General features: G+C 43.5%; 2 protein-coding genes across 4 annotated transcripts; one reads left to right on the plus strand and one right to left on the minus strand.

The window, feature by feature from the left end:
* Positions 1-1,379: 1,379 nt before the first annotated feature.
* Positions 1,380-12,626, minus strand: xkr6a (XK, Kell blood group complex subunit-related family, member 6a). The gene is made up of 4 exons (XM_074627848.1): positions 12,031-12,626; positions 5,823-6,019; positions 4,797-5,214; positions 1,380-4,478 (listed from the first exon to the last, which is right to left on the minus strand). Exons 1-4 carry the CDS (start codon positions 12,624-12,626, stop codon positions 3,974-3,976), a joined length of 1,716 nt encoding a protein of 571 aa, XP_074483949.1. The 3' UTR covers positions 1,380-3,973.
* gckr (glucokinase (hexokinase 4) regulator) lies at positions 5,860-25,668 on the plus strand. 3 transcript variants are annotated; one of them, XM_074627846.1, is made up of 19 exons: positions 5,860-6,000; positions 18,409-18,524; positions 18,600-18,668; positions 18,744-18,812; positions 19,009-19,082; positions 19,235-19,301; positions 19,383-19,436; positions 19,549-19,643; positions 19,733-19,838; positions 19,921-20,039; positions 21,306-21,404; positions 21,783-21,880; positions 22,095-22,162; positions 23,441-23,537; positions 23,610-23,719; positions 23,808-23,885; positions 24,161-24,301; positions 24,473-24,607; positions 24,704-25,668. In XM_074627846.1, exons 2-19 carry the CDS (start codon positions 18,468-18,470, stop codon positions 24,830-24,832), a joined length of 1,665 nt encoding a protein of 554 aa, XP_074483947.1. In that variant the 5' UTR covers positions 5,860-6,000; positions 18,409-18,467; the 3' UTR covers positions 24,833-25,668. The 3 variants fall into 3 exon arrangements, with proteins under 3 accessions (XP_074483947.1, XP_074483945.1, XP_074483946.1); XM_074627844.1 differs by lacking the exon at positions 5,860-6,000 and adding an exon at positions 16,695-18,021 and having other exon boundaries at positions 18,375-18,524; XM_074627845.1 differs by lacking the exon at positions 5,860-6,000 and adding an exon at positions 16,695-18,021.
* The last annotated feature ends 20 nt before the right edge of the window (positions 25,669-25,688 follow it).

Raw genomic sequence — 25,688 nt, forward strand, 5'->3', positions numbered from 1 at the left:
ACCATATGAAGTGGGATTAGCAGCCAATTGACTCTGTAGCTTTGTTGCACCATATGAACACCGATGATGCTGCTGCTGCTTCTGTTGCGCGTTTCGCACCTACTGAATCTAGTTTGCAGCAAATTAACTGATTTGTCTTTTTTTTTTAATTGACTAGCACCACGGGAAAAAGTAATGTAAGCTCACTCTTTGTTCACATTAGTCGGACTTAAAGGGGATACGTCAACATTTTTGGTCTTAGTCTCCTTTTTCACCTGGCTGAAAATTATTATTTTAATTTTTTTAGATTAACTGATTCATTATTTAGTCTGTAACAGTGGTTCCCAACCTGAGGGTTGGGACCCCAGTAAGGGTCGCAAGATAAATCTTAAGGGTCGATTAACAGAATAGGAAAATTTGCTTTATTCTAAAGTTTTTCCTCTGTAAATTACTAAATAATGTGGTAACACTTCATTTTACAGGTCCGCGAATTTCATGGTAATTAGGTGATAATTAGTAAGTAACCTATTTTAAATTTCTTTTGAATTACTGCCAAATTACCCCAATATTTACCTCAAAATGTATCAAAAATGACTTTATTATAAACATTATTTAAAAATTATATTCCGCTATTTCCCAATAACTGGTAATTTATTTAATACGTATATGCTTTATTCCCATGTCTGCTGATAAATAGATAATAATTAGCATAATAAGTTACTTGAAATTTCTTAAAAAACTCTGAATCATTACATTAGCTACCAGGTTACATTTGTGTAGACAATAAGTCTTGTTTTCCACCTCCGATGAAGAGCCTTCTCAAGCCTAAGGGCCCTATTTTAACCATTATATGCTATTTTACCATATCATTATTAAATAATGCTTATAATAAAGTAATTTTCGATGCATTTTGAGGTAAATATTGGGGTAATTTCGCAGTAGTTCCAAAGAAATTTCAAATAGGTTACTTGCTAATTATCACCTTATTTGCGGACCTGTAAAATGAAGTGTTACCACCCGTCTACACACCTGTTCCCACGTCCCTTATCTGCTCTGCAGTAGCGTGGCCTTCCCCGCCCACCTGCATCTCTTTCCCTCATCATCAGCCTCTCATTTCGTACTGTATACCGGCCCAGATCCATTCATTCCCTGCCAGACCATTAAAGTCGCTTTGTTGTTTCTTCCCTCTAGGATCCCTGAACCCTGCAATCCTATTACCTGGAACCTGGATCTGACTTCCTGCCTGCCCTTTTGGATTTCTTTGGACTGCCATCCCAGTCATGATTCCTGTACCTACCTACCTGCCTGTAAGCATATATACTGTATAATCCCAATTTTTGCTTGATTACTGACTTATTTAATCATTTCATCGTCTCATTAGCACTAAAAATTACATTTGGTGTTCAATTTTACTCATTGAAGACAAGCTTGCTTTAGTTTCAATGGTCTTTGCTAAAAGACAAGAGAAATAAGAGGCTAAAATTGCCCCCAAAAATGTTGAAGTACCCCTTTTAACACTCTTCACGCGCTCTCAAATGCAACACCTTTTCTCTCTAACCTGCTCGATCCTCTTGGACATGCAGCTATAATAAGAAGCATGTGTGTGTTTTGTGTTTGTCTTTTCTAACCGCACCATCTGAAATGGCTCATGGCTGGGTTTCACCTACCGCTGACATGGGACTGCAGAAAAGGTGCAAAAAAACCCCACTTTCGCCACCTTCTAAATCACTTTGTTTCTTCCCGCCGCCACGCGGTGTTAAAGTCGGCCCCCAGACGGCGTGTGATTTCAGGAGCAACGTCCCAGTCGACGGGGCCCCGATGACTGATATCTCGCTTCGTTTGTTGTCGCCTGCCAAGGTAACAGCTTGGATTACAGGGATAAACAAACCAAAAAATAAATAATGAGCCATACATCACAGCTCAGCCGTGGGTGGCTTTGGAGGAGTTGATATTGGACTCGGTACAGGAGGAGTCATTGGGAGGGTTGTGATGATTAAAGTCCAAAACTGTTTTTTAAACAGCTTCAGTGGCAGCACCCTGTTAGCGTGGGACCAACACGATTAAGACATCACACGCGGAAATATGTAGGAGATCAAAAATAATTACTTGCGTTTGCTCTTTCTGTGGAAAATTTGGATGCAATTTTTCATTTTTGTCATCGTCTAGCAACGAAACCTTCGGGATAACTAAAAAATCTAACCTCCCAGCATAACAGGAAATGATGGAGATGAACTGCTAGACCCCTGGACGGCATACACATACATAACAGTGTGATACGCATGTACTGCCTTTTGTTCCTACCTGTATTCTGTGATGACATAACCATACATTAGTAGGCGAACACTGAAAACATCAGCAGGCGGTGTTCTTCTAACATGATCTGTAAGATGATGGTGCCGCTGTGTTTTTGGAGTCTGATTGGACAGAGATTGGCACGTTGACTAGTGGTACATGTTTAGCCAACCTGATCTCAGGGGAAGGCGTATAAATAGCACGACATTTTAAGGACATTACGCATGTCGTGATTATGCATTTTAGGCTTTTTTAACGTGTCATTTACTGCCACGTTGTCACCGTTCAACAGTTAGGTTTAGGCAACAAAACCACTTAGTTAGGTTTAGGGAAAAAAGTAAGTAAACAAAGTAGAATATGTACGTAAACAATGTAACATAAGTACGGAAAACACGTCACTAACTGCAAAATAACTCCTGGGTTGAAAGTCCTGTGTTTGTCTTTTCACACTTTTTCACTTCGCTCTGAGCGTAGCATATTCAGTACAGACTACATGGCGTGAAATGGCACGCCAAAAGCAAGAAAGGGCGTTGATATTCTGCATGCAAAATGACTTACTTATGAATTGCCGTGCCATTCATACGCCATTTGATGACACCGGGCTGGTTTAGCAACAAGAACTGTAGTGTTAAAACTATCCATCTGTCCTCAGTAGATCTTTAGCTCTAGTTCCATGCTAACAGCTTAGCATACAAGGTGTTGAGTGAGACTACAACAGACTCCTCTTGGCAATAAAAAGATATTTTTTTTAGTATATGGAACTGTAGATTTGTAACGTTTAAAATCTCAGCTAATATCTCAGCTATCAAACCCAGCATAGTTGTTGTTTTGAAATGTAGTTCAGGCAGGAAACCGCTAATTCTTCCAATACACAGTCATTTTGGCACTCTAATGTTTTGTTGCACATAGTTTCCCATTTATTTTAGAGTTATTGGGTCTTATTTTGAGATGCTACAACTTGTGTTCTCACTTTTAGAGCTAATGTTGCCTAACATAGTGTGTGCCTCTCGGTCTCCATCTTTCCCATCATGCTCTTCTACTCTCCCCGGTGACCTTGTCAACCAACCCCCCCAAAAACCGATGTGTCCGTCTGCTTTGCCCCGACTCGACGACAACGTTAACGGTACATTAAAAAAAACATCCCTTCTGTACATAGAAAATATATACACTACCTTTTTGACTAGACTAACGACAACACGTTCACAAACTCCGTAGTGACGCTCTCTCTTTGTGTCACGTCTTTTTATTCTACTGAAACCCCGTGAAAGTGTGAGCGACGCAACGTAAACGGCATGCGGCGGTGGTCAGACTCCGAGGTGTGAAACTGCGCTCATTTTTCAGCTTTTTTTTTGTTGTTGTTGTTTTGTTTTTCTTCACAGCGGAGAGCGAAACGTGTGATATTAAATCAATGAGAACAGATGAAGAGCGATCAGAGGAGTTGGAAATAGAGAAGGATAAGCGGAGAAAGAGATGGACTCGCGCTGAAGCAGCTTGTTGAGTCATGGCCATGGGACTCGCAGGTTGGTGCCCGCAAGGAATGTGCGTGTGTGTGCATGTGTGTGTGTGTGCGCGTAAAAGTGTGACAGATTGCTTTTGTGTCTGTGTGCTTACATCAAGTTGTGCATGTGAGTGTGTTTCTCTAAATCTGAACATCCATGTATACGTACATGTCTTTTTATGTGCTTATGTGTGTGTTTGTGTGTCAGAGTGAGGACTCGTACTGCAACAGTTCATACAGTAGGGGTCCGTCACGGTAGCGGATGCCCACGGCGGCCGGCGTTATGTACTGCAGGATGTTTATAGTCCTCCGCAGGCGCCTGTCTACGTAGTGGGCGTCCCACGCCGGGTAGCGTTTCCTGGGCATGTCGATCTTTATGAGCGGGCCCTCGGGCTTGGAGGTGATGGGCGCCGACCTCACCTGGAAGACGGGGAGACACGACTCGGCCACATCCTCTTCCGTCTCCGACTTGGTCATGTGGGCCGGGGTGGGCGGGGCGCTGGGCGGGGCCGACGGCGGGAGCGGGAGGCCCCAGAGCAGCTGGGCGCAGCAGGACGAGGCGGGGCTCGGCTGGAGGTGGGCGGTGGCCGGGTGCAGGAAGCCGTAGTACAGCAGCATGACCAGGACGCCGCCGGCGAACGTCAGGTAGACGCCGCACAGCGCTGGGACGGCGTAGGAGTCGGTCAGCACCGGGTCCCTGTAGGCGTACCTGCAGGATGGTGGCGACACAGGGGGTTCAAATCATGTGTCTGAACAAGGGCTGTCAAAGTTAACGCGACAAATTTTCTGAGGTTGTAGTGGGCTCCGTTTTAAAGCTAGAGTGAAGATACTGGTATCATGTGAAACTACAAAACCTGATGAATCCATCGGTACCAACCATGTCATACTAGCTTGTAAGGAAGGAGGCTAAATAACGCTCCAAACTTACACTAAATTTTGGCGAGGAAAAACTGGCATGGCCATTTTCAAAGTGGTCCCTTGACCTCTGACCTCAAGAAAATGAAATGCAAATGTTGGTGTGACTCACCACAGCCCGGTGAGGATGGTGTTCTCGGCCAACACCACGATGTAGTACGTCACCATCCTGTACCGCGTCCGTCCCTCCTTCACGTTAAACCAGCAGAAGATGTAGACGATGCCGACCACCATGTTGAACAGCACCTCCTCCCACTTGGACATGCAGAAGTCGGTGCCCCCGTGCACCACCCAGAAGGCCATGGCGCACCAGTGGACCACCACGAAGATGCCGAAGTAGATGTGGAAGAGGGAGGCGAAGAGGGCGAGCGAGAGGACGCGGGACGAGATGGTGAAGAGGCGCCAGAAGAGGTGCAGCAGCGCCCCGCGGTAGCTCATGCTGCGCTGGTCGTCGCGGGAGTCTCGCAGCAGCTTGTGGTAGGAGGCCAGAACCCAGGCGAGAGACAAGAGCGAGCCCAGGGAGGAGATGCCTACAGAGGAGGGTGAATCAATCAGAACAAAGTGGAGGCTTCATGATTCGTGAAACAAAAAAGTACAATTATGAGTCAGTGGGGGTGTTATGTGTAACAATGTGAGCACATCCTTAAATAAGAAGCAGCCTGTGACACGACAGAAGCATTTGGTAATGACGCTTAATGGCATGAGTCTGAAATATAAAGTTATTTTTAATGTCCCAGCTGCTGTGTGCATCCACCCCCCTGTACTAGTCACATATTTGCATTGAAGGAGAAGGTGTCCCTAAACTCCAGAGTGATAGGGATGAATAACACCAGTGGGTGGCCGCCCAGATGATGCATTTCACGGATGAATAAAGAAGAGGAGGCTGATGGCTAGCACCTCCCCCGGACCGGACACCTTTTCTTTCTCGCACTACCTGAACAAAAAAAAATCCAAGCGCAGCACCATCTGCAGCCACAAATTACTGAGCATGATGTGTGCAAATTGCTAATTACTGTTTGTGCAGCTGTTGATTTGTATGTGCTTTGTGGGCTACATGAAAACACGCCGTTATGTTTTGTAGATGTGGCAGGAAGTCGGTGGCGTTCATGTAGATGTGGTTTCCCTGGTTTCCACCTACACTGCAGCGTCTCGGCCCGGTTCTCCTGGATCATGATGCAGAGCTGCAGGACCAGCTGAGGCGCAGACTCCAGGAAGGTCTCCAGCAGCCGCAGCATGTTGACGTCGGCGTACTCGAACATCATGGCCCAGTACCAGCGCCGCTGGTGCTCCTTCTGCCGCCGCGACATGATGCCCAGGTACAGCGTCCTGATGTACCTGCCAGGGGTCAGAGGTTAAATCGCTTATTAATAATAATACTTTTCTTTCTCACTAATTGTGTTCTGCCTGCTTGTAACTAAGACGTTCACTGATACTACTATTATCATTCATCCTTGATAAAATAATAATCTGATAATATAAATAAATAACATTCACAATAAAAAATAAAAGAATAAAAATCATATAAAAATAATATAAAAAAATAAAACTAAATAACTTTCAAAATAAAAATAAAAGAATAAAAATGATATACAAAAATAACATTAAGAAAATAAAAATAAATAAAACTCAGTAAAAATAGAATAAAAATCATATAAAAATAACATAAAAAAATAAAAATAAATAACTTTCAAAGTAAAAATAAAAGAATAAAAATAAAAAATAAATTATAAATAAATAATATTCAAAATAAAAATAAAAGAATACAATTATATAAAAATAAAATTTTAAAAATCTTCGAAAGAGAAACAATGAGGATATCCCATTCATGCCTCTACAGAGGACGCCTGCACTTTATGAATTACAGCTAATGATCTTTCTATGGGAGCAATAACCCTAAATGATTTAACCATTGTTTTATCGATGGAGGCGCAGGGGTGTACCACGAGTGTATTATGGTCCTCTCGGTGGCAGTTAAACATGCAAATATGATTTTCTTGAGGGCTAACCTGGTGTTACCACAGCGGGGTTATATGTCTCATTTTTATTTTTTAATTATTTAGAATTTTATTTATTTATTGCAAGACAATGGTGATCTGTATATAGTTTGTGATAAATACTGTTTGTATGTGCAAGAATCCTTGCCTACGGTACCTTGTGTATGATTTTTATGTAACAAAGCTAATAAAAAGTTAATAATTTTTAAAAATAGCCAATTAAAATCAACCAATCGTTTATCAGGTGAAGTTACAAGTCAGATTATCAGATCGATCGTCGATTAATCGTTGCAGCTCTTTGCCAGACATGTGCTTTTCTTCCTAATAGTTGATAGTAACCTGAATATCTTTTGGTTTGGCATGTTGGTTGGATAAAAAAAAGATAAATTATAGTGGCCATTTTCATTATTTACAGGAAAACAATCATTATTCATAAATCAATGATGAAAATAGTCAATAGTTGTAGCCTAAATGGATCAGATACCCAGATGAAATATCATGATAATTAACAAACAATGAAAGATCATGTGAAAACAAGACTCCAGTGACCTATAGCCCTACTGAACGTGTACTATAATTATGTTTCATTACGGTCTGATCGTTGATAGAACCTCTTTATGAACAAACAGCGATGACAAGATCCATACTGTACATACTGAGTGGATTTCTAGATGTGAGAAACTACAGTACATGTGGGTGGGATGTAGGCAGTGATTTCAATTAAACTGCCTGAGGGCACTCACAGACAGTGTGTGTATATATATATACATATATATATATATGTATATATATGTGTGTGTGTGTGTGGGTGCATGTACGTATGTGTATGTGCGAATCTATGCAAATTCCCTGCCTGTGCGTTACTACTATACGGGTGTCATCGCGTGTGTGTATGTGCTGCTACATTATGCATGACTCTGCGTGTACGCCTATTACCGCCATCTGGATTGAAACATACCGAGCTTAATTCGCAAAACATAAATAATGCACCGTCTATAGGAAAAAATGCCGACATGTGCTTGTATGCACACCACTCATATGTTGGACAGTCTGGCTTAATGCAGAGGAACGGGCACGAGGGCTGTCGATCGTGGGAGCGCTTCTGGCTAATTGATGATCCCGTGGCACGGCAAGGAGAGAGGAAAGTTTCTTCTGCCTGTAAACTCAAATGTGGACCGCGTTATCGTTCACATACTTGGTCACAAGCACAAGCCTGTGGACCGTGGACAGCCAAACTGCTTGTCCAACGCCTATGGGATAAACCCAGAGACTTAGATGATCCTGCGCTATCGGAAGAACTCATCAAGACTTGGAAGATTTGGGTTTAGGAGCTCTCCAACTTGCCAAAGATAGTCCTCTCTCACTGCACCCGATGTCGCCCATGAGGTTCCAACAAGCATATGGAGCCGCCCGTCTGCACACAGAGGACTCTCATGGCAACGTTCACCTTGCTTTCCTGATCGAAAGGTCAAGGGCGGCACCTACAAGGCACCACTCAATGCCCAGGTTGGAGCGCAGCCGTGACTGGGGCTCAGATCGGACTCTTTTGTCTGGACCCGGATTGCTGAAATCAGGAGACCTGGAGTTACGTCCACTCGGAGGGAAACCCTGATGATCTGACACAGGGGGAAGTGACCTAGTAGAGCCAAATTGGTGGAACACACTGACTTTCACTACACCCCACCTTCGGCACCACACTTTGGAGGACTATAGGACAAGAAATCGAGCCTGCAGGTGACATAGGAAGGGGAGCCACATCCATGTTTTCTGATCTAGGCAGCCCACAAAACACTGACTGGGTTGTCTTATGTCACAGTTTGTGGGTTGGTAGGCACTCCAGATACCCATATGGATGTGCACAAGCACTGAAAATGTGAGTTTTTCATGATATTACGCCCCCTTTAAGGGGCAGTAGCTTAGTCCATAGGGACTAGGTAGGGCTGCACAATTATGGCCAAAATGATTAACCACAATTATTTTCAGCAATATTGAGATCACAATTATTTATCACGATTATTCATAGACTTTAGGGACAACATATTTGTAATGCACTTTCACATTTAAATGAACAGAGCACTGCTTTACTCCCATGTTGTGTTACACGCCTGCTAATGTACACGTCTTTACATCAAAATAAGACTTAAAAGATAAGGTTCTTCTTCACCTGGATTCAGTAACAGAGAGCAGACGGGACAAACGAGTAATATAGAATAAATCTGGCAGTGATTCCAAAGAAATTTCAAATACTTGCTAATTATCACCTAATTACCATGAAAACGTTGTTTGTCCTTGACTCAAGAACAATGAAGGATAAATAACCAGCATCATTTGTTTGGCTTTCTTTAAAAAAAATATCTGTAAACAGGAAGTCCCGGTATTTAGGTTCAGGTTAAGGATTACCGTGCAGCGTAGCAGGCGACCCTGACAACCACTTAATGCCTTAACATGGAGGGATGTGCTTTCAAACCATATGTGCCGAATACAGTAGATCTTCCACCCCTTCACTCTCACTCCTCCTCTCGCTCTCTTTTCTTTTCCCCTCCCCCCCGTTTACCCATTGTGTATGTGCAACCTCCTCCCCCATCCCTCCTTCTCCTCCTCTCCACAGCCTCTCCATCTCTAAGCGATCTGTCTCAATCAGGCCGTACCATCACAGCCACAAACATCCCCACTCCCTCCCCTTCTTCTTCTCCTTCTTCCTCCTTCTCCTTCTCCCACTTCCTCCACGTTGGGAGAGTCCATTCTGCAGGGTTGAGGGGGTGATTACTGGGTGGGGTGCATGGAGGTAGATGAGGCGTTTGTGTGTGCATGTGAGGGTTGATTTTTTAAACCCTAAAACCACAGAGGGGTCGAAGCAGAGGAGCTGAGTCGCACAGCAGGGTGCAACCACGAACAAGTGCATCACTCTACTCTCCCTGGAGGCAAGTGGACACCATTAAGGAGTCTTCTTGGAGAGAGGGGTGGGTCTAACCACCCCTCTCTCTTACTATATACTACTGACGAACGCAGTATGCAGTGTACAGTACATACTGCATATTCCGTTCCTGAGTAGTATGCAGTATGCAACGGTTAAAGCAATGTATTTACAATCAATCGTGGAGCTTTTCAACTCCAAAAAAGGCAGATAAACACATGTTCCTGTTCATTTATAATGAACATTTGTGTTGTGATATTTAAACAAACTATCCGTCAACCAAGGCCTATGGAAAGGAGGCTGGGTCACAGGCGGACATAGGTCTTGGGGTTTGGGGTTTAACACACAGTGTAACTAAAGCTGCGGTCGTGGCTCAATTTCGGCGATATGACACGTTGATGACGCGTAACCCAGCCTCCTTTCTATAGGCCTTGCCGTCAACAAGGAAATAAAAGCCTCTTGTCTACAAGACCGGTCTGTAGAGAGAGCTCCAACCAGCTCATAGCGGTCTGTGAGCGTGACCGCCCGGCTTGCTGGCGAGGTGAGGTAGCGACCCCAGCAGGCGCTATCTAGCTGTCACGACAGTTTGTGGAGCTTCTAAACTCTGCAAATGTTCGATTCGCCATCTTATATTGTAAAACTGTAAACATTCAAAATCTACGCTGTTGATTTCTCGCCTCAAAGTGAATTTAGTGATGAAATAGCTACGAAAAATGTATAAAAACGAGCAATTTTTGGCTGCTGTTGTTGTTGTAACCGTAGCCTGTAGCAGTCTAACGCTTTGCATTGTGGGATAAAGTAGGCAAGGTAGACTGGTCCGATGCATACTGGAGATTTTGCTGTTGTTCGCATACTGCATGCTACATTTTGGCCAAATCAGTACATACTACTAGTATAGTATGCAGTTTTCTAATACAGCCTATCCTTGCATAGAGGGCTAGGAGGCAAACTACTACTACTACTAACCCTACAACCACAGAGGGGCCGAAGCAGAGAGGAGTTGCTCAGCAGGGTGCAACAACGAACACACACGCACATCACTCTACTCTCCCTGGAGGCAAGTGGACACCATTAAGGAGTCTTCTTGGAGAGAGAGAGAGAGGGAATGAGAGCATCCTTGCATGGAGGACTAGAAGGCACGCTAGCACACTCCTGCAACTACTACTACTACTACTTCTGTCAACGCTAAACACAAATATGTGAAATAAGCAGCACAGTTGCAATAGAAAGATGTGTGTGTAAGAGCAGAAAGGTTTTTTTTCCCGCCAGTGCTTTTAGCACTACAATTATCACCTACCCTTGTCCAACTGTGTGTGTGTGTGAGAAACAGAGAGAGATTGAGAGAGAGAGAGAGAGTGAGGGGGAAATGTGTTGCCAGAAACGCAGATGCTTTCCCTCTTTGTACTCTCCATGCATGCTGACACTCATGGGAAGGGCCGTGACACCGTTTTTCCACTGGTCTCACACACACACACACATGCATGAGCCCACACCAAACGTGCACACACACAACTCAAAGTGATGGACGCCCGGCTGAGACGCTGTCCATGGTGCTGAAAATGCATTATAGTAGGCTTATTAGTGGATAGTTACAGCTATAAATTCTGCTCTTTTTGTACAGTATGAGTTGTTTTCATAACCCCCAAAAAAGAAAAGTTACACTCTGTGATAAAGTGGCATCACTTGTCTCTCTGGCTGTCTCTCCTAATAGTCTATCTGTCTGTCATCCCCAGATAGTAACTGGAGTGCTGGAGGGGGGTCACAGAGAGCATTTCCCTGTCCTCCTCCTCCTCTTCTTCATCCTCTCCTCCCTGTCAGAGTGAAGCAAGCTCTGCTTTTCTTCTAGCTTCATCGAGTAGACACGCCACTCACACGCTACCCATTACGCACATGAAGAGTGTGTGTGTGCCACTCTACCCATTACGCACATGAAGCGTGTGTGTGTGCCACTCTACCGATTACACATGAAGAGTGTGTGTGTGCCACTCTACCGATTACACATGAAGAGTGTGTGTGTGTGTGTGTGCCACTCTACTCATTATGCACATGTGCCACTCTACTCATTATGCACGTGTCACTCTACCCATTACGCATGAAGAGTGTGCCCCTCTACCCATTACGCATGAAGAGTGTGCCACTCTACCCATTACGCACATGTGCCACTCTACCCATTACGCATGAAGAGTGTGCCCCTCTACCCATTACGCATGAAGAGTGTGCCACTCTACCCATTACGCACATGTGCCACTCTACCCATTACGCATGAAGAGTGTGCCACTCTACCCATTACGCATGAAGAGTGTGCCACTCTACCCATTACGCACATGTGCCACTCTACCCATTACGCATGAAGAGTGTGCCACTCTACCCATTACGCATGAAGAGAGTGTATGTGAGATGAAGGTTAGGATCATTGTTGTTTGTGCATCCCCTCTTACCTCCACACTTGCCCCAGCTGCAGGATGTGTATGATGGCCTGCCACAGCCAGATGGAGGCCAGCTGCAGGCGGTCCCTGCCGGGGTACAGACACCCCAGAGCCACTGCACCCCTCTTGGTCAGCCCCTCCACCTCCCCGAGCCCCCCTCCGGTGTAGTCCTGCACGAACCATCGGAAGCTCAGTATCTGCACCAGAACAGACGGGACCAGCACGAAGAAGAGAGTGAGGCCGAACCAGAGGTAGTCCTGCCTCTGGTAGTAGTCCAGCGCCAGGCACAGATCCGTGCCGACGTCCCAGAAGAAGACGAGGAGGGCGAGGATGATCCAGAGGCAGTCCAGCCACAGCTGCTCCCGGGGCGGGCAGTGAGTCTCCCGGATACCGAGACCTCCTCCTGGTCCGGTGGGCTGGGACAGGGATCCGAGGCAGGCGGAGCGGCAGCCCCAGTAGCAGGCGGAGGAGCGGCAGCACTGACAGATGTGGATGGCTGCAGAATCCAGCGGTTCCTCTGCGTCGACGTCGTACAGCTGTGCAAACCCTCCACCTCCTCCTCCGTAGCTGCCGTATCCAGCTTTGCAGCCGTCCGACTGTGCAGCCATGTCTCCCTTCCTGCAGCCCTCCTGCGAAACGCACGACAACCGCACCGTGCCACGTCACTTCCCAGATACCTGCTGCTGCTGTCCCCTTGCTGCTGCTGTGTCTCTTGTGTCGCCATCAGAGCGACGGCACCGGCTGCTCCCCTTCTTCTCCTCCTTCTCCTCCGGTTCCCGTTCTGGTCCAGCAGCTGCAGCCCTGCATCATCCCGGCAATGCACCGCGCGCGGTCATCTAGGGCGACGGGAAGCTATGACGTAATGCATCTCCTCCTTGCTGTTCTTTAAGACGTGTGTGTGTGTGTGTGTGGGCGTGCACCATGCACCATGCACCTTGCACCTTGCACCGGACTCTCAAACTATTCCTGCAAAGAGAACCGGGAGGACCACCGACTCATCCCTCTCTTCGTGCCCGCTCTCCAGCTGCAGGTATCCGGCGTCCGCTGCAGCCTCTATCCGCTCCTCTCCGCAGCTCCAGCTCCTCTCTGCAGCTCCAGCTCTCTCTCTCTCTGCAGCTCCTCTGCTTCCCCACTCCTCACTTTCCCCTCTCTCCTCTCACTCCGCCCTCTACTGGAGAACAACCTCAACATCTGCACGCGGGCATGCGCACGCGCACGTGCATTCATATATATATATATAAGGGGTCTTGCAATATACCCTGTATAGGAGGAGCAGGGTGATGGTTTTTCCAATGCTCCTATAAGAGGGAGGAAAAATGAGATTCCCACCGTCTGACATCCATCCCTCCATCATTCCCTCCAGTGGGCTGACTCAACATCTGCATGCGGGCATGCACACGTGCATTCATATGTATATATATATAAGGGGTCTTGCAATATACCTTGTATATAGGAGGAGCAGGGTGATGGTTTTCAACTGCTCCTATAAGACAGGGAGGAAAAATGAGATTCCCACCGTCTGACATTCACCTCTCCATCATTCCCTCCAGTGGGCTGACTGCCATGTAGCTCTGCCAGCCTAATCATCCATAACATATGTGTGTGTTGCAGTGTGTGTGTGATCTCTGCTAGGGAGATGGAGAGGGGAGGATTTATAGGAATGTGAGAAACTGGGATGGACACTGTAAGGGAGTTAGAAAGCAGACTAGAGAGAGAGAGAGAGAGAGAGAGGGATGGATTTAGGAATTAGAGGAGGGATGTGAGAAAAGATGATTCAGGCTGCTGTAAGGGATGAAAAGATTGTCAGGGAAGAAAAGGGTGTGTCAGAGACAGAAGAGGGGAAAAATACTCTTTTTTTGGAGCGATGAGTCACAAAGAGACGAGGAGATAGTGTAGGAGTCGGGGGAAGGAAATGAGTAAATAAGGTGGATGATGAAGGTCAGCAGGAGGAGGAGGAAAAATGAAAGAGTGATGCATTCAAAGGTTGGAGGAGGGATGGAGCAGAATGTAGAAAGAGATGTTTTTATCATATAGAAGTATTCTGCCATTCAGTGACTCCTCTTATAAAAAAATGCAATCAGACATGTCGTGGAAATTGAAGTGCAAACACGTGCAGAAATATGCAAGCACGCGCTGCATATCTCCATCAGCACACGCTCTCGGAAGCACGTTTCTTTTTTTCCCCTTGCAAAGCACTTGCACTTTCTCTCCCTTCTCTGTCCACTGGAGATTAGCCTCCCCTGTTGTCATGACGACCGTGGCCGTGCGTGGCTGAAGGACAGGGGAGAGGGAGTCGATGGTTGTGTATGAGCAAAGAGACAATGAGTGACATCAACACTGGAGTTATTCAGCTACAGCTCATAGTGTGGGTCTTTAACCCCCCACTGACACTTGGACTTAAGTTTAATTGCACCAAATCCAAATAGATTCAAACTTTTCTCTTGTTTTGTTGCACACATAAAGCTCTTGCTAAACAGTATTGGAAGGAAAACCTATGAATTAATACAAATAATGAACAACAATGGCATTTATTTATGAGCTAATATTCATTATAAGCCAAAATCAGAACTACGCAGATTTAGCACCTGTCTCTTTAAGAACCCCTTCTCTGATTGGACTGCCGTTTTAAAGTCTTGAGTTTGGCATTTTGGCTGTCGCCATCTTGGTATTTGGTCGTTGTCATCTTTGTTTTTGGTCATCACCATCTTGGTTTTTGGCCGTTGTCATCTTGGTTTTTGGCCATCGCCATCTTGGTATTTGGTCGTCGTCATCTTGGTTTTTGGTCATCATCATCTTGGTTTTTGGCCGTTGTCATCTTGGTTTTTGGTCATCACCATCTTGGTTTTTGGTCATCACCATCTTGGTTTTTGGTCATCATCATCTTGGTTTTTGGCCGTTGTCATCTTGGTTTTTGGTTGTCGCCATCTTGGTATTTGGCCGTCACCATCTTGGTTTTTGGTCGTCGTCATCTTGGTTTTTGGTTGTCGCCATCTTGGTATTTGGCCGTCACCATCTTGGTTTTTGGCCGTCACCATCTTGGTTTTTGGCCGTTGTCATCTTGGTTTTTGGTTGTCGCCATCTTGGTATTTGGCCGTCACCATCTTGGTTTTTGGTCGTCGTCATCTTGGTTTTTGGCCGTTGCCATCTTGGTTTTTAGCCATCACTATCTTGGTTTTTGGTCGTCGTCATCTTGGTTTTTGGCCATTGCCATCTTGCATTTTAGTCATCACCATCTTGGTTTTTGGCCGTCGAAATCTTGGTTTTGGGTCGTCGCCATCTTGGTTTTTGGCCGTCGTCAACTTGGTTTTTGATCGTCACCATCTTGGTTTTTGGTCGTCACCATCTTGGTTTTTGGTCGTCACCATCTTGGTTTTTGGTCGTCACCATCTTGTTTTTTGGCTGTCGCCATCTTGGTTTTTGGCCGTCGTCAACTTGGTTTTTGATCGTCACCATCTTGGTTTTTGGTCGTCACCATCTTGGTTTTTGGTCGTCTCCATCTTGTTTTTTTGCCGTCGCCATCTTGGTTTTTGGCCGTCGTCAACTTGGTTTTTGATCGTCACCATCTTGGTTTTTGGTCGTCACCATCTTGGTTTTTGGTCGTCACCATCTTGGTTTTTGGCTGTCACCATCTTGGTTTTTGGCCGTCCACATCTTGGTTTTTGGTAGTCACCATGTTGTTATTTTGCAACCATAAGTGACATAAGTACAACCAAATGCTGAATAAGACATTTCTAGGCGACCAAAGAGGATTTAATTAATTTTCATGAATTAGCAAAAACGCCGCAGGACTTGAGATCAAATGCTTCCTGTGTGCTGATGATTTGGTCGCGCTGTTCAAGACAAAAATAGGCAGCAGCTCAGCAGTAAACCTCAAAAGATGGGAACGATGATCTTGTTCTGAGATGATTGGAATCAGGGAGGCACAGAATGAGAGTTATAATCTGGCTGTGAATGACTGCGAGGACAGAGCGAGATAAGAACACCACGGATATGCGGAAATGTGCACATGTAGAGCTTTGTAAGGGCTTTCCGTTTATTAACAAACCCTGCTGCATCCTGCTCCAGCTTTTCATCAATCAGAGACAAATTAGGAGAGAGGAAGCACTAACAATGAAAAACAAATACAACCAAAACACAAGGTTAACTGGAGCTTTATTTGGCTCCCAGTAGAGATCCCACAGTTGAAGATAATGTGAGCTCAGTAGGGAGGATAACTGGAGAGGACACTGACTAATCCTGACAGCTAAATAGAGTCTGACAGTGGTGGGAAAGGCATTCAGATCCAGTAGTAATTCCACTATGGGAAATGTGTTTACAAAAGTCATTTTCCCTCCATGTTTTTCTTTTCTTAATTTTTTTTGCAGATTGCAAATATATATCTGCCTCGTCTCTCCCTGAAGCCTGAAGAATAGATGATAACACCTACTATTGGGTGTAGTAGGCCCCTATTGACCCACATCTATGGTGCGTATAGCGACTGATAATGCCTATTTAATAGCCTGACAACAGTCTAATCGGCTGTGAACCCGATTCAACTGTTACCAGCTCATTAAAATTTTCGTTATCTTCCGCAACAGCTTTCTCTCTTGGATTTTGGCCGTCGTTATCTTGGTTTTTGACTGTCACCATCTTGGTATTTGGCCGTTGCCATCTTGGTTTTTGACTGTCACCATCTTGGTATTTGGTCGTCGTCATCTTGGTATTTGGTCGTCGTCATCTTGGTTTTTGGTCGTCACCATCTTGGTATTTGGCCGTCACCATCTTTGTTTCTGGCCTTCGCCATCTTTTGGCGTTTCACGCTGTCTCTACAACAGCGCCTGACTTCCGCTTTTGCTCCTATTATAGTTACTACGGCCGCTAGAGGTCACTGTCGTCTTCTTTTATTCCTTCTTTCGGCGGTCACCCATGTGAATCAATGATGAAAACCCCACAAGTAGGTGTAGCAGGCCCCTACTGACCCATATCTATGAGGCTTATAACCACTGATAACACTCATTTAATAGCCTGATAACGGTCTAACCTGCTGGTACAGCAAGGCTGTTTTTCTGCTGCAAACATACATTTCTTCTGCCTTTTCACCATCTGTTTTTGTGGGAAATAAGATGATCACTGACAGTTTATTTGGTCTTATATGTATCTTACTGATATTGGCTGATCATTTATCTTTAAAATCCTTTATGGCGCTTCTGTGTCGCTTCACACTCGCTTTGACTAAATTATCACACAGCCCTACGCACAGCTCTGGTGTTGGACTGACTCAGACAGGTTAACACCAAACTGTGCTTCAGATGTCTGATATTAATAATCAGCGTGAGCCAGTAATGAGTAATACACATGCATCACAGTATCAGACCTTTACAGCGTACATGAAATTAATTTTGTGTGTTAAAAAAGAGAGAGTGGAAGACAGGAGTGTGAGGAGAAATAATATTAGTCTTTTCTTTTTTGAGGGAATGAGAAAAATGTCCCCGCCGCTGTGTCACTGACAGCAATTAGCCGCCTTGTTATGACAGACAGTAGTGGGAGTTTGGAGGAGTGAGGCACGCTGCAGCAAACAGTTTGACTGGGAAAGCGACGAGATGTATTAGACGCCACAATCTGCTGGGGTGTAAATATTTTCTCACTGCCGAGAATCAGTTGGATCCTTTGTACACTCTACAATAAATGTTTGTTTGAGAATGACGGAGCAATATTTCACTCTTGTTTCCCATAAGATAGTTGCAAGAATGACTCCGGCATGTGTTGGTGTTGGTGTGCGGCAGAGAGACACATACTTCCTTTCACTCCTCGGTCTCAAAGGTCCTTAAGTGAACTTTGTCACTACAGATAGAGCCGAGCACTTTTGTGGTTTTCATTTTAAATCCCCGTCACTGACAAAAAGGAAACGGGCCACACAGAGGGACGTTTGTTATGACAAACTGCTTTTGGCAGAAAAGGACAGACTCATGCACGATGGCGGGATCAGACTGGACTTGCAGTCTCTCTGCTATGCATGAATGGGAGGTAAGTTATAGGAATAGTTTGACATTTTTTCAATCTTCTCGTCTAATGCTCAGCAAGAAAGCAAACAAATATATGTCCCAAAAATGAAATCAATTACTGAGAAAAAAAGTATTTTAATATGTAGTTTTAATTTAATTTAATTTAATTTAATTTAATTTAATTTAATTTAATTTATTTTAATTTAATTTAATTTAATTTAATTTAATTTAATTTAATTTAATTTATTTTAATTTAATTTAATTTAATTTAATTTAATTTAATTTAATTATCTTTGGTTTGGCTGGTAGGACAGAGTGTTTGAATGCAGCAAATGCATTGAATTATTCTTAAAATTTATATTTTATGTTTCTCAGTCCGCAGATTATGAGCCGTCACTTCCTGTTTCAGAGAAGTCCAACCCCCTGACGCGTGACATCGACCGGGCTTCAGCCAATAGTATTGTGAGGATGTTACAGGCCTGTGACGCCCAGATGTTTCAGGAAGAGACAGGAGCCACCTACCAGGTAAACAGGTGTTTCATAAACAATGAGAAGCTTGTGACAAAACTTTATTCTGATTATTTTTAATGTCATTTTTAGAGGCTTTTGAGTGAACAAGTGGTGGAGACATTGATGGAGGTTGCTCGGAAGGTGGAGCTCATTCTCAAGGTATCTTCTCTCTGTCTGTCTGTATATCTGTTGGTCAGTCATGTATGTTGTTAAAGTCTTCTGCTTCTTTAACAGGATCCTCAGGACAGCCTGGTTGTACTGAGTGGTTGTGGGACTTCTGGTCGACTGGCTTTCCTCATCTCGGTAAAAGCTGTTCTCAAATGTGATTTAGCAAACTGCACACCAGGAATACAGGAAACAAACAAAGTGATAAAGCAATACAGAACAAGCCAGACCATGCCAGTAATATTAGATTAATGACACTTAATGAAATCATTTGATCAAATCTAATTTGTTTTTTGGAAGAAACATCCTGTGTTGTGTTTGTGTGTTTTGTTAGTCAGCTTTCAACAGAGCGCTGAGGGAGCTGAACCAGAGTTCAGCTTATTCCTACATCATAGCAGGAGGAGACAGGTATGTTGGGGTTTATACATAACCGTCATTACATTGTGAAATACTGTATTTATATTGACATGTTTTAGCTAATGTTAGGTGTGTTTTATGGCTAATGAATTCAGCTTTTCATCAGCTTTATATATGTTTATAAATCAAATAATCTTCCTCAGAGCTCTGCTATCCTCCCAAGAAGCTCCCGAAGATGACCCCAAACAGGGCATGCTCAGTCTGAAGAAGGTCAGGGACAGTATAAATGTGGTACTTTTTTTTGTGCAAAACTCTAACATTTGACCAATGCATGTTTCTGACACCCTGCAGGTCTGTGAGGGAAAGAAGCGTGTCTTGTTCATCGGTATTTCCTGTGGATTATCTGTAAGTCACTGACAGTAATTGGCCAGAATCTGAATTCTGCGTTGGACAGGAAGTTTGCAAACTTCCAGCTAATTTACGCTACTTTGTGTACATTTCATTTCTTGCTGCGTAGGCTCCGTTTGTTGCAGGTCAGCTGGACTTCTGCCTGCAGCACCCTGAGGTCTTCACTCCTGTACTGGTTGGCTTTAATCCTGCACATCAGGCCAGGTATGTACTTCACTCTTATTCCATTAATATGTCATGAAAATGATAGTTAATTAGGGATAATTTTGTATGAAATGTTCACTTTGTGTTAGGGATGAGTCCATTCCAGGCTGCACGTTCACGTTTCGCAGTGTGGCGCTAAAGATGCAGGAGCTCGCCAAAAGCCAAAAGGCCTTCCTCATCAACCCAGCAGTCGGGGTAAGTACTTCTACTCTCGTTTGGCTCAAGAGAGCAGCGTGTCTGTACTTTGTCCAGTGACTCTGTGTTTGAACGTCTTCAGCCAGAAGCCATCAGCGGCTCCTCCAGGATGAAAGGAGGCAGCGCCACTAAGATTATCCTGGAGGTCGTCCTGTCGGCTGCTCATGCCGCCACCTTCACAAACACACCCATCACTTATAAGTAAGCAGAACACTGAAGAGCTTGCTAAATGAGCTTTGTCTTCAGTTTCATATATATATATATATATATATATATTGGTGTACTTGAAGTACTTATTCAAACATCTGGCTCTAAGATTATAACAAAACACTATTGGTCATCTAGTCTCCAACTCGGCTCCCAAAGGTGCAACACGCAGCTTCCTAAGTGCTTCTCTGTGTCGACAGCCGATACTCTCTAACAGCCACCTGACAAACCTGCATGAAGCCTCCTGGACATGCTTTTCACATTAGTAGTGACATTTAGGAATGTCAGCGCGGTACTGTTACATGTATCAGACATACACGCCATTAGTGATAATGTTAAAGGGATAGTTCAGGTGTTTTTGAAGTGGGGTTGTATGAGGTACTTATCCATAGTCAGTGTATTATCTACAGTAGATGACAGTCGGCACACCGCCAGTTTGGAGAAACAGAGAGGAGTACTAGCACGGGAGCAAAGTAATGTACTGCTGTGGATGGGTGCAGCAGCAAAATGCATTTTAGACACCTAAAAAAATCAATATCAATTTAAGTGTGTGCTATATTTAGAATATTTTAGGCGGTTTACCTTGCTGTGAGACAGCTATACAGTCTATATTTCCGACTGGGAACTGAAGCCGTTAAATATGCTCTCGCCAAAGCCACCAGACTCCTTTGACAAAAGCAGTCATTTTCAACACGTTCCCATACCAACTCGTCACATACCGCCCCTTGGCGTCATTTTATTTTTGGCATCAAAACCACTATAGTTAGGTTTAGGGAAGAACTACATGGTTGGGCTCAAAACTACTACGTTTGTACAGTAAAAATGACACTGAACGTTGTGACCACGGGACACGAACGAACAGCTGATTGTAACGTAACGCATGGGACAAGAACAACGGCCTCCTAGATGACCCCTCCCGCCCGCCACATGTGTGTCTTTCCGCTCCTTAAACTACGTCACCACACTCCTGGCGCACTTTCTATGAGCGTTTACTGCTGCCGCGGATACGTTTACATTGTAGTTAATGGAACGCTTTTCATTCATTTCATGCTAAACCAAAGCTAATATGTTTATAATGCATTTTCATTGTGCATTGCTGACCTCTAGAGGTCATTGTTGGTGCATATGCAAGGACATTTAATGGAAATAAATCACCATTTTATGTAGTTTATAACATGCACATTTGAATACAGTCATGACTATTTGTCTAAACACCTGAATGTGTAGCAGATGTATCTAAAGTGTGTTTCTTTCCAACAGGGGCATCCTGCAGCACATGAGAGCGTACGAGAAAACAGTGGATATCACTTACGCTCAGACGGAGGGGATAATCGCTCTGTTGGAAACAGCTGGACAGAGGTGGAACATCCTGTTTTACACCTGTCACTGTAACCTTGAGTTTTAGATAACAAGGCAAACAGAGCAGCATCCTGGCTCATCAAACATTGAAATAAAAATGACTAAAAAGACTAAAAAATCAATGAATTTTATTTGTTGGTGTTTCAAGGTGGAAAAGCATCTGACTCTCTCCATTGAAACCCACAATAATGGCATTTTGCATGGTGGATTAGCTGTTTCTAAAGCCTCCAGCGGTGGAGAAAACTCTGATCTACAATACTGGCAGCCCACACAGAAGCAATATGAGCCTCTATTCTCATTAAACAGACAAAAAGATGCAAAAGCTCTTTGTTGTTTTGACCTATTTGGATCTACCTGCTCCTGTACTCTGTGTTCTAGTTTGCGGCGTGGCGGGCGTGTGTGTTACCTGGGCTGGGGCTCCCTTGCCACGCTGGGCCTCATCGACGCCAGCGAGTGCGTCCCCACATTCGGCGCAGGTGAGACGAACGTGATGCTCTCATTAGCAGCAAAACAGCACGGCTTCATTTGCACCTCAATTAACACTTTTTCTGGGTGATTACATTGTGCAAAAATCACGCATAAAGGTGTGAATACACTAGAACAATCTGTTCTTAATGATCAAATTTGCATTTTAACCAGATTTGCTGTTACATTTGCATGACATATATCCTTTGTGTGTGTGTGTTTGAGACTACGAAGATGTTCGGGGCTTCATCAGTGGAGGATACAGAGAGCTGAGCAACAATGAGGGTCCACTGGTATGTGAAGGGAAACAATGAAATAACATCTATTTAAATATAATAGAATTAATGAAGTAATTATTGCAAACGAAGAACAATGAATCTGACTACAGTCGTGCTGTCAGTACCAGCTGACTCCAAACATGGAGGTGTCTGTTCCGGCTCGCCTGGGTTTTTATTAAACAAGTCTGAGAAATCCTCACACGGCCTTACAAAGTATTAAAATGTCTGAAATCCAGTCAAATCCAATTAAAATGAAATCCAGCTCTTATTTCGCACCGTGTAATGACACATCTGTCTCAGCTGTGTCTGACTTGTAGATTAACCCGAAGCAGGATTAGTATGAAATACGTCCTACTGTACCTGCTTTATGAAACCTAGAAGGATATTAAGTCTGTTAATCTGCTTCAGTTTTTTTAATTACACTGCTGGGTGGTCTTCGTTCAGTCAAAGGCTACTACTTGAATTTGCTTTTTTTAAAGTTTGCAAGTACAATCTATATCCACTTTGTAGAGAATAAAATGCATTTAGTAAATTTAGTATTTGATGTTCATACTTGAACATATTTAGTATGGAGGATGAAACCTGCCAAATAAAAATTAAATTAATAAATGAAAAAATGAATAATAATATAGCCATTAATTAATTGATAAAATGTGACATACATTTGTTTTTTTTAGTTTGCGTCGTTATTTACTTATTTTTGTATTAATTCCCTATTTATTTACTCTTCTGTTTCATTTTCCCTTTTATTTATTTATGCATTTATTTTTATTAATTAATTTATTTTTGCATTTACTTTTTATTTGTTTTATATTTATTTTTAAATTGATGTATTATATTATTTCTGCACGATTTTCCTTTTGCATTTCATCCCTTATTTATTTCCCCAAACTTATTTATGTCTGTATTTTTTTCTTTTTACATTTCTTTATGCATTTCTGCCTCATTATGCAAATTAAGGGGCTGTCACTCAACGTGTGTCATGGGGTCAGAGCAATTTATGTAATTTTTTATCAGTTAATTAATGGCTACATGTATCTTTATTTTTAATATTATTTTTGCTATATTTAATGACATATTTATTTATTTATCGAGTCATTTATTTATTTATTTATTCATTTATTTTTGTTTCCTTTAAACATTCATGACTGAAGAAGCAACAATCAGAGATAAAGTTTAACACAGGAAGTGACAACTACTACACAAAAAAACTACTGTACATGTTTCCGAAAATACATGGTGTACGTATACTTTAAGGAGGTTTTTGAACATATCATGTTTTCTTTCCTTTAGGGTCCAGACCTTTGCATCGCACATGAGGATTTTTTGCATCTAGTTCTGCCCTCCCTCGACGACCAGGACATCGTCCTTCTTATCTACACACACTCTGGTAAGACAGCTTTTGTTAATATTTGGATTGTGTCCAAATCAACTCGTGTGCCTTGACGGTTTCTCTCCACAGATGATGTCAGTGAAGTGGCAAAGCTGGCGCGCAGAGTGAGAGAGAAGATGTCAAACCTCCACGTCGTTTATCATCGGGTTGATGGAGACACTGCAGCTGCTGCACAACAAGTAGCTATCTGTCTATCCATCTATCCATCCATCCATCTATCCATCTATCCATCTATCTATCTAATAAACTCTACATTGTTTTTTGCAGGAGGACATCGATAAGCTGTGTTTATCCTCACTAAAAATCACTTGGCCACCACCTGCTTCAGGGAGCTTACCACCCATGGTACAGCAGCACACACACACATTGATTCAGTGACTCATCGGAGCATGATAAATAACTGTTTTGCCTCATTTACTTTTTCTGTCTCCCATCCTCCTTTAAACAGATCATTTTCTATAAAACTAATTTAGTCTTTATTGAATTTCAGTTTTTCTTGTATTCTATAGGTCTTATTTTAGATGACAGCTTTTCTTTTTTTTTAAATGTTTGCATCGTTTCCTTCCAGTCTAGCTTATGTAAATGCAGAGAGAAAATCAATTCCGCCTCTCTCTCGGCAGTGGGAGCTGTCCACTAAGCTGCTGCTGAACGCCGTGAGCACCGGAGCTCACGTCTTAAAGGGGAAGATTTACCAGAACCACATGATGGACGTGCAGGTCACCAACAGCAAGCTCTACTGCAGAGCCACACGTTTACTCCAGGTATATAAAAGGTTTTTACAGACAAGACAGAGACACAAGATAATAATGCAGGACATGTCTCAGTTGATATTGTACTTTAGTGGTGCAAATTCACAACAAATTAGCAATCAATCCCTGACAGAAGAATCAGTAGATTTACAGTAAACACTAAGTGAAGCTGTCCACTTCCAGAAGCTGTCTGGTTGTCCTGAGTCCCAGTGTGAGACAGCTCTCCTGAAGGCCGTCTACCGTGTGGACGAGCTGACAGTGGACATCACATCCTCTGACGTCACCACACACACACGCACTGCCAGAAACACCACCAAGGTGAGGAGGCAGCACGGTACATAAAGTCCTAGAGGGATGTATGGATGGATGGTGGCTGGCTATATTACAGTATATTATCTGTGTGTGTGTGTGTAGGTGGTCCCTCTGGCTTTGGTCTGTTTGCTGACTGGTCGCTCTCTCACGGAGGCGGAGACTCATTTGGAGCAACAGCCAATCATAAGGGAGGCTGTGGAGGCCTGTCTGTCACTACATTCATGTATCTAATCAATTTCCCCTCTACAGAGAGAGAGGTGATGGGTCAGCAAATTAACTGATTTCTACTATATTTAGTCTAGTCAAAGGTTTATTGTTTCTAGTTTTAATTATGAGGTAATATTCATTATAAGCCAAAATCAGAAGGCAACAGTTTCGATTTACTCACCTGCACCTGGACTCCTTAAAGGAGACATATCATGCTCATTTTCAAATTCATATTTGTATTTGGGGTTTCTACTAGAACAGTTTACATGCTTTAATGATAAAAAAAACCACATTATTTTCCTCATACTGTCTGTCTGAATATATCTGTATCCACCCTCTGTCTGAAACGCTCCGTTTTAGCGGCTGTCTCTTTAAGACCCCCCTTCCCGGAAAAGCCCAGTCTGCTTTGATTGGCTGGCGAGAAAGATATGGTGCATCCATAGACTGTATATAAGAAGTGGACATAGTCACCTTTTTGGTCGCCTGAAAATGTCTTGTTCAGGTTGTACTTAGCTCCACCCTCTCGTGTCACTTCTGGTTTCAAAAACCAAGATGATGACGGCCAAAATGAAGAACTCAAAGCTTCAAAACCGTAGTCCACAAACCAATGGGTGACGTCACGTTGACTACATCCACTGCTTATACTGTCTATGGTAGGCCCTCCAGATACTCAAATGTATGTACACATGATATGGCTCCTTTAAATGCAACACCATGTTATAACACTAGGGGGCAGACTTGAGTCAAGTCTCTCCATAACCTGCAAATGTCCTGTCAATCTGTACTGTTCTTAGAAGAGACACTGTTTTGAAATATGTAGGTACAAGATGAACATTTAATTAAATGCTTTCCTGATGTAATACAGTATATTGCATAAATG

Source organism: Sebastes fasciatus, chromosome 24 (genome assembly GCF_043250625.1).
Source record: "Sebastes fasciatus isolate fSebFas1 chromosome 24, fSebFas1.pri, whole genome shotgun sequence".
NCBI lineage: Eukaryota > Metazoa > Chordata > Actinopteri > Perciformes > Sebastidae > Sebastes > Sebastes fasciatus.

Coding starts and splice junctions, on each gene's coding strand:
- gckr (XM_074627844.1), top strand. CDS start 17,929: ATGACAAACTGCTTTTGGCAGAAAAGGACAGACTCATGCACGATGGCG. Junction 18,022..18,374: donor CTGCTATGCATGAATGGGAG/GTAAGTTATAGG, acceptor TATGTTTCTCAG/TCCGCAGATTATGAGCCGTC. Junction 24,608..24,703: donor CTGCCAGAAACACCACCAAG/GTGAGGAGGCAG, acceptor GTGTGTGTGTAG/GTGGTCCCTCTGGCTTTGGT.
- xkr6a (XM_074627848.1), bottom strand. CDS start 12,626: ATGGCTGCACAGTCGGACGGCTGCAAAGCTGGATACGGCAGCTACGGA. Junction 6,020..12,030: donor CAGCTGGGGCAAGTGTGGAG/GTAAGAGGGGAT, acceptor GACCCCTGGCAG/GTACATCAGGACGCTGTACC. Junction 5,215..5,822: donor CCGGGCCGAGACGCTGCAGT/GTAGGTGGAAAC, acceptor CCTCCTCTGTAG/GCATCTCCTCCCTGGGCTCG.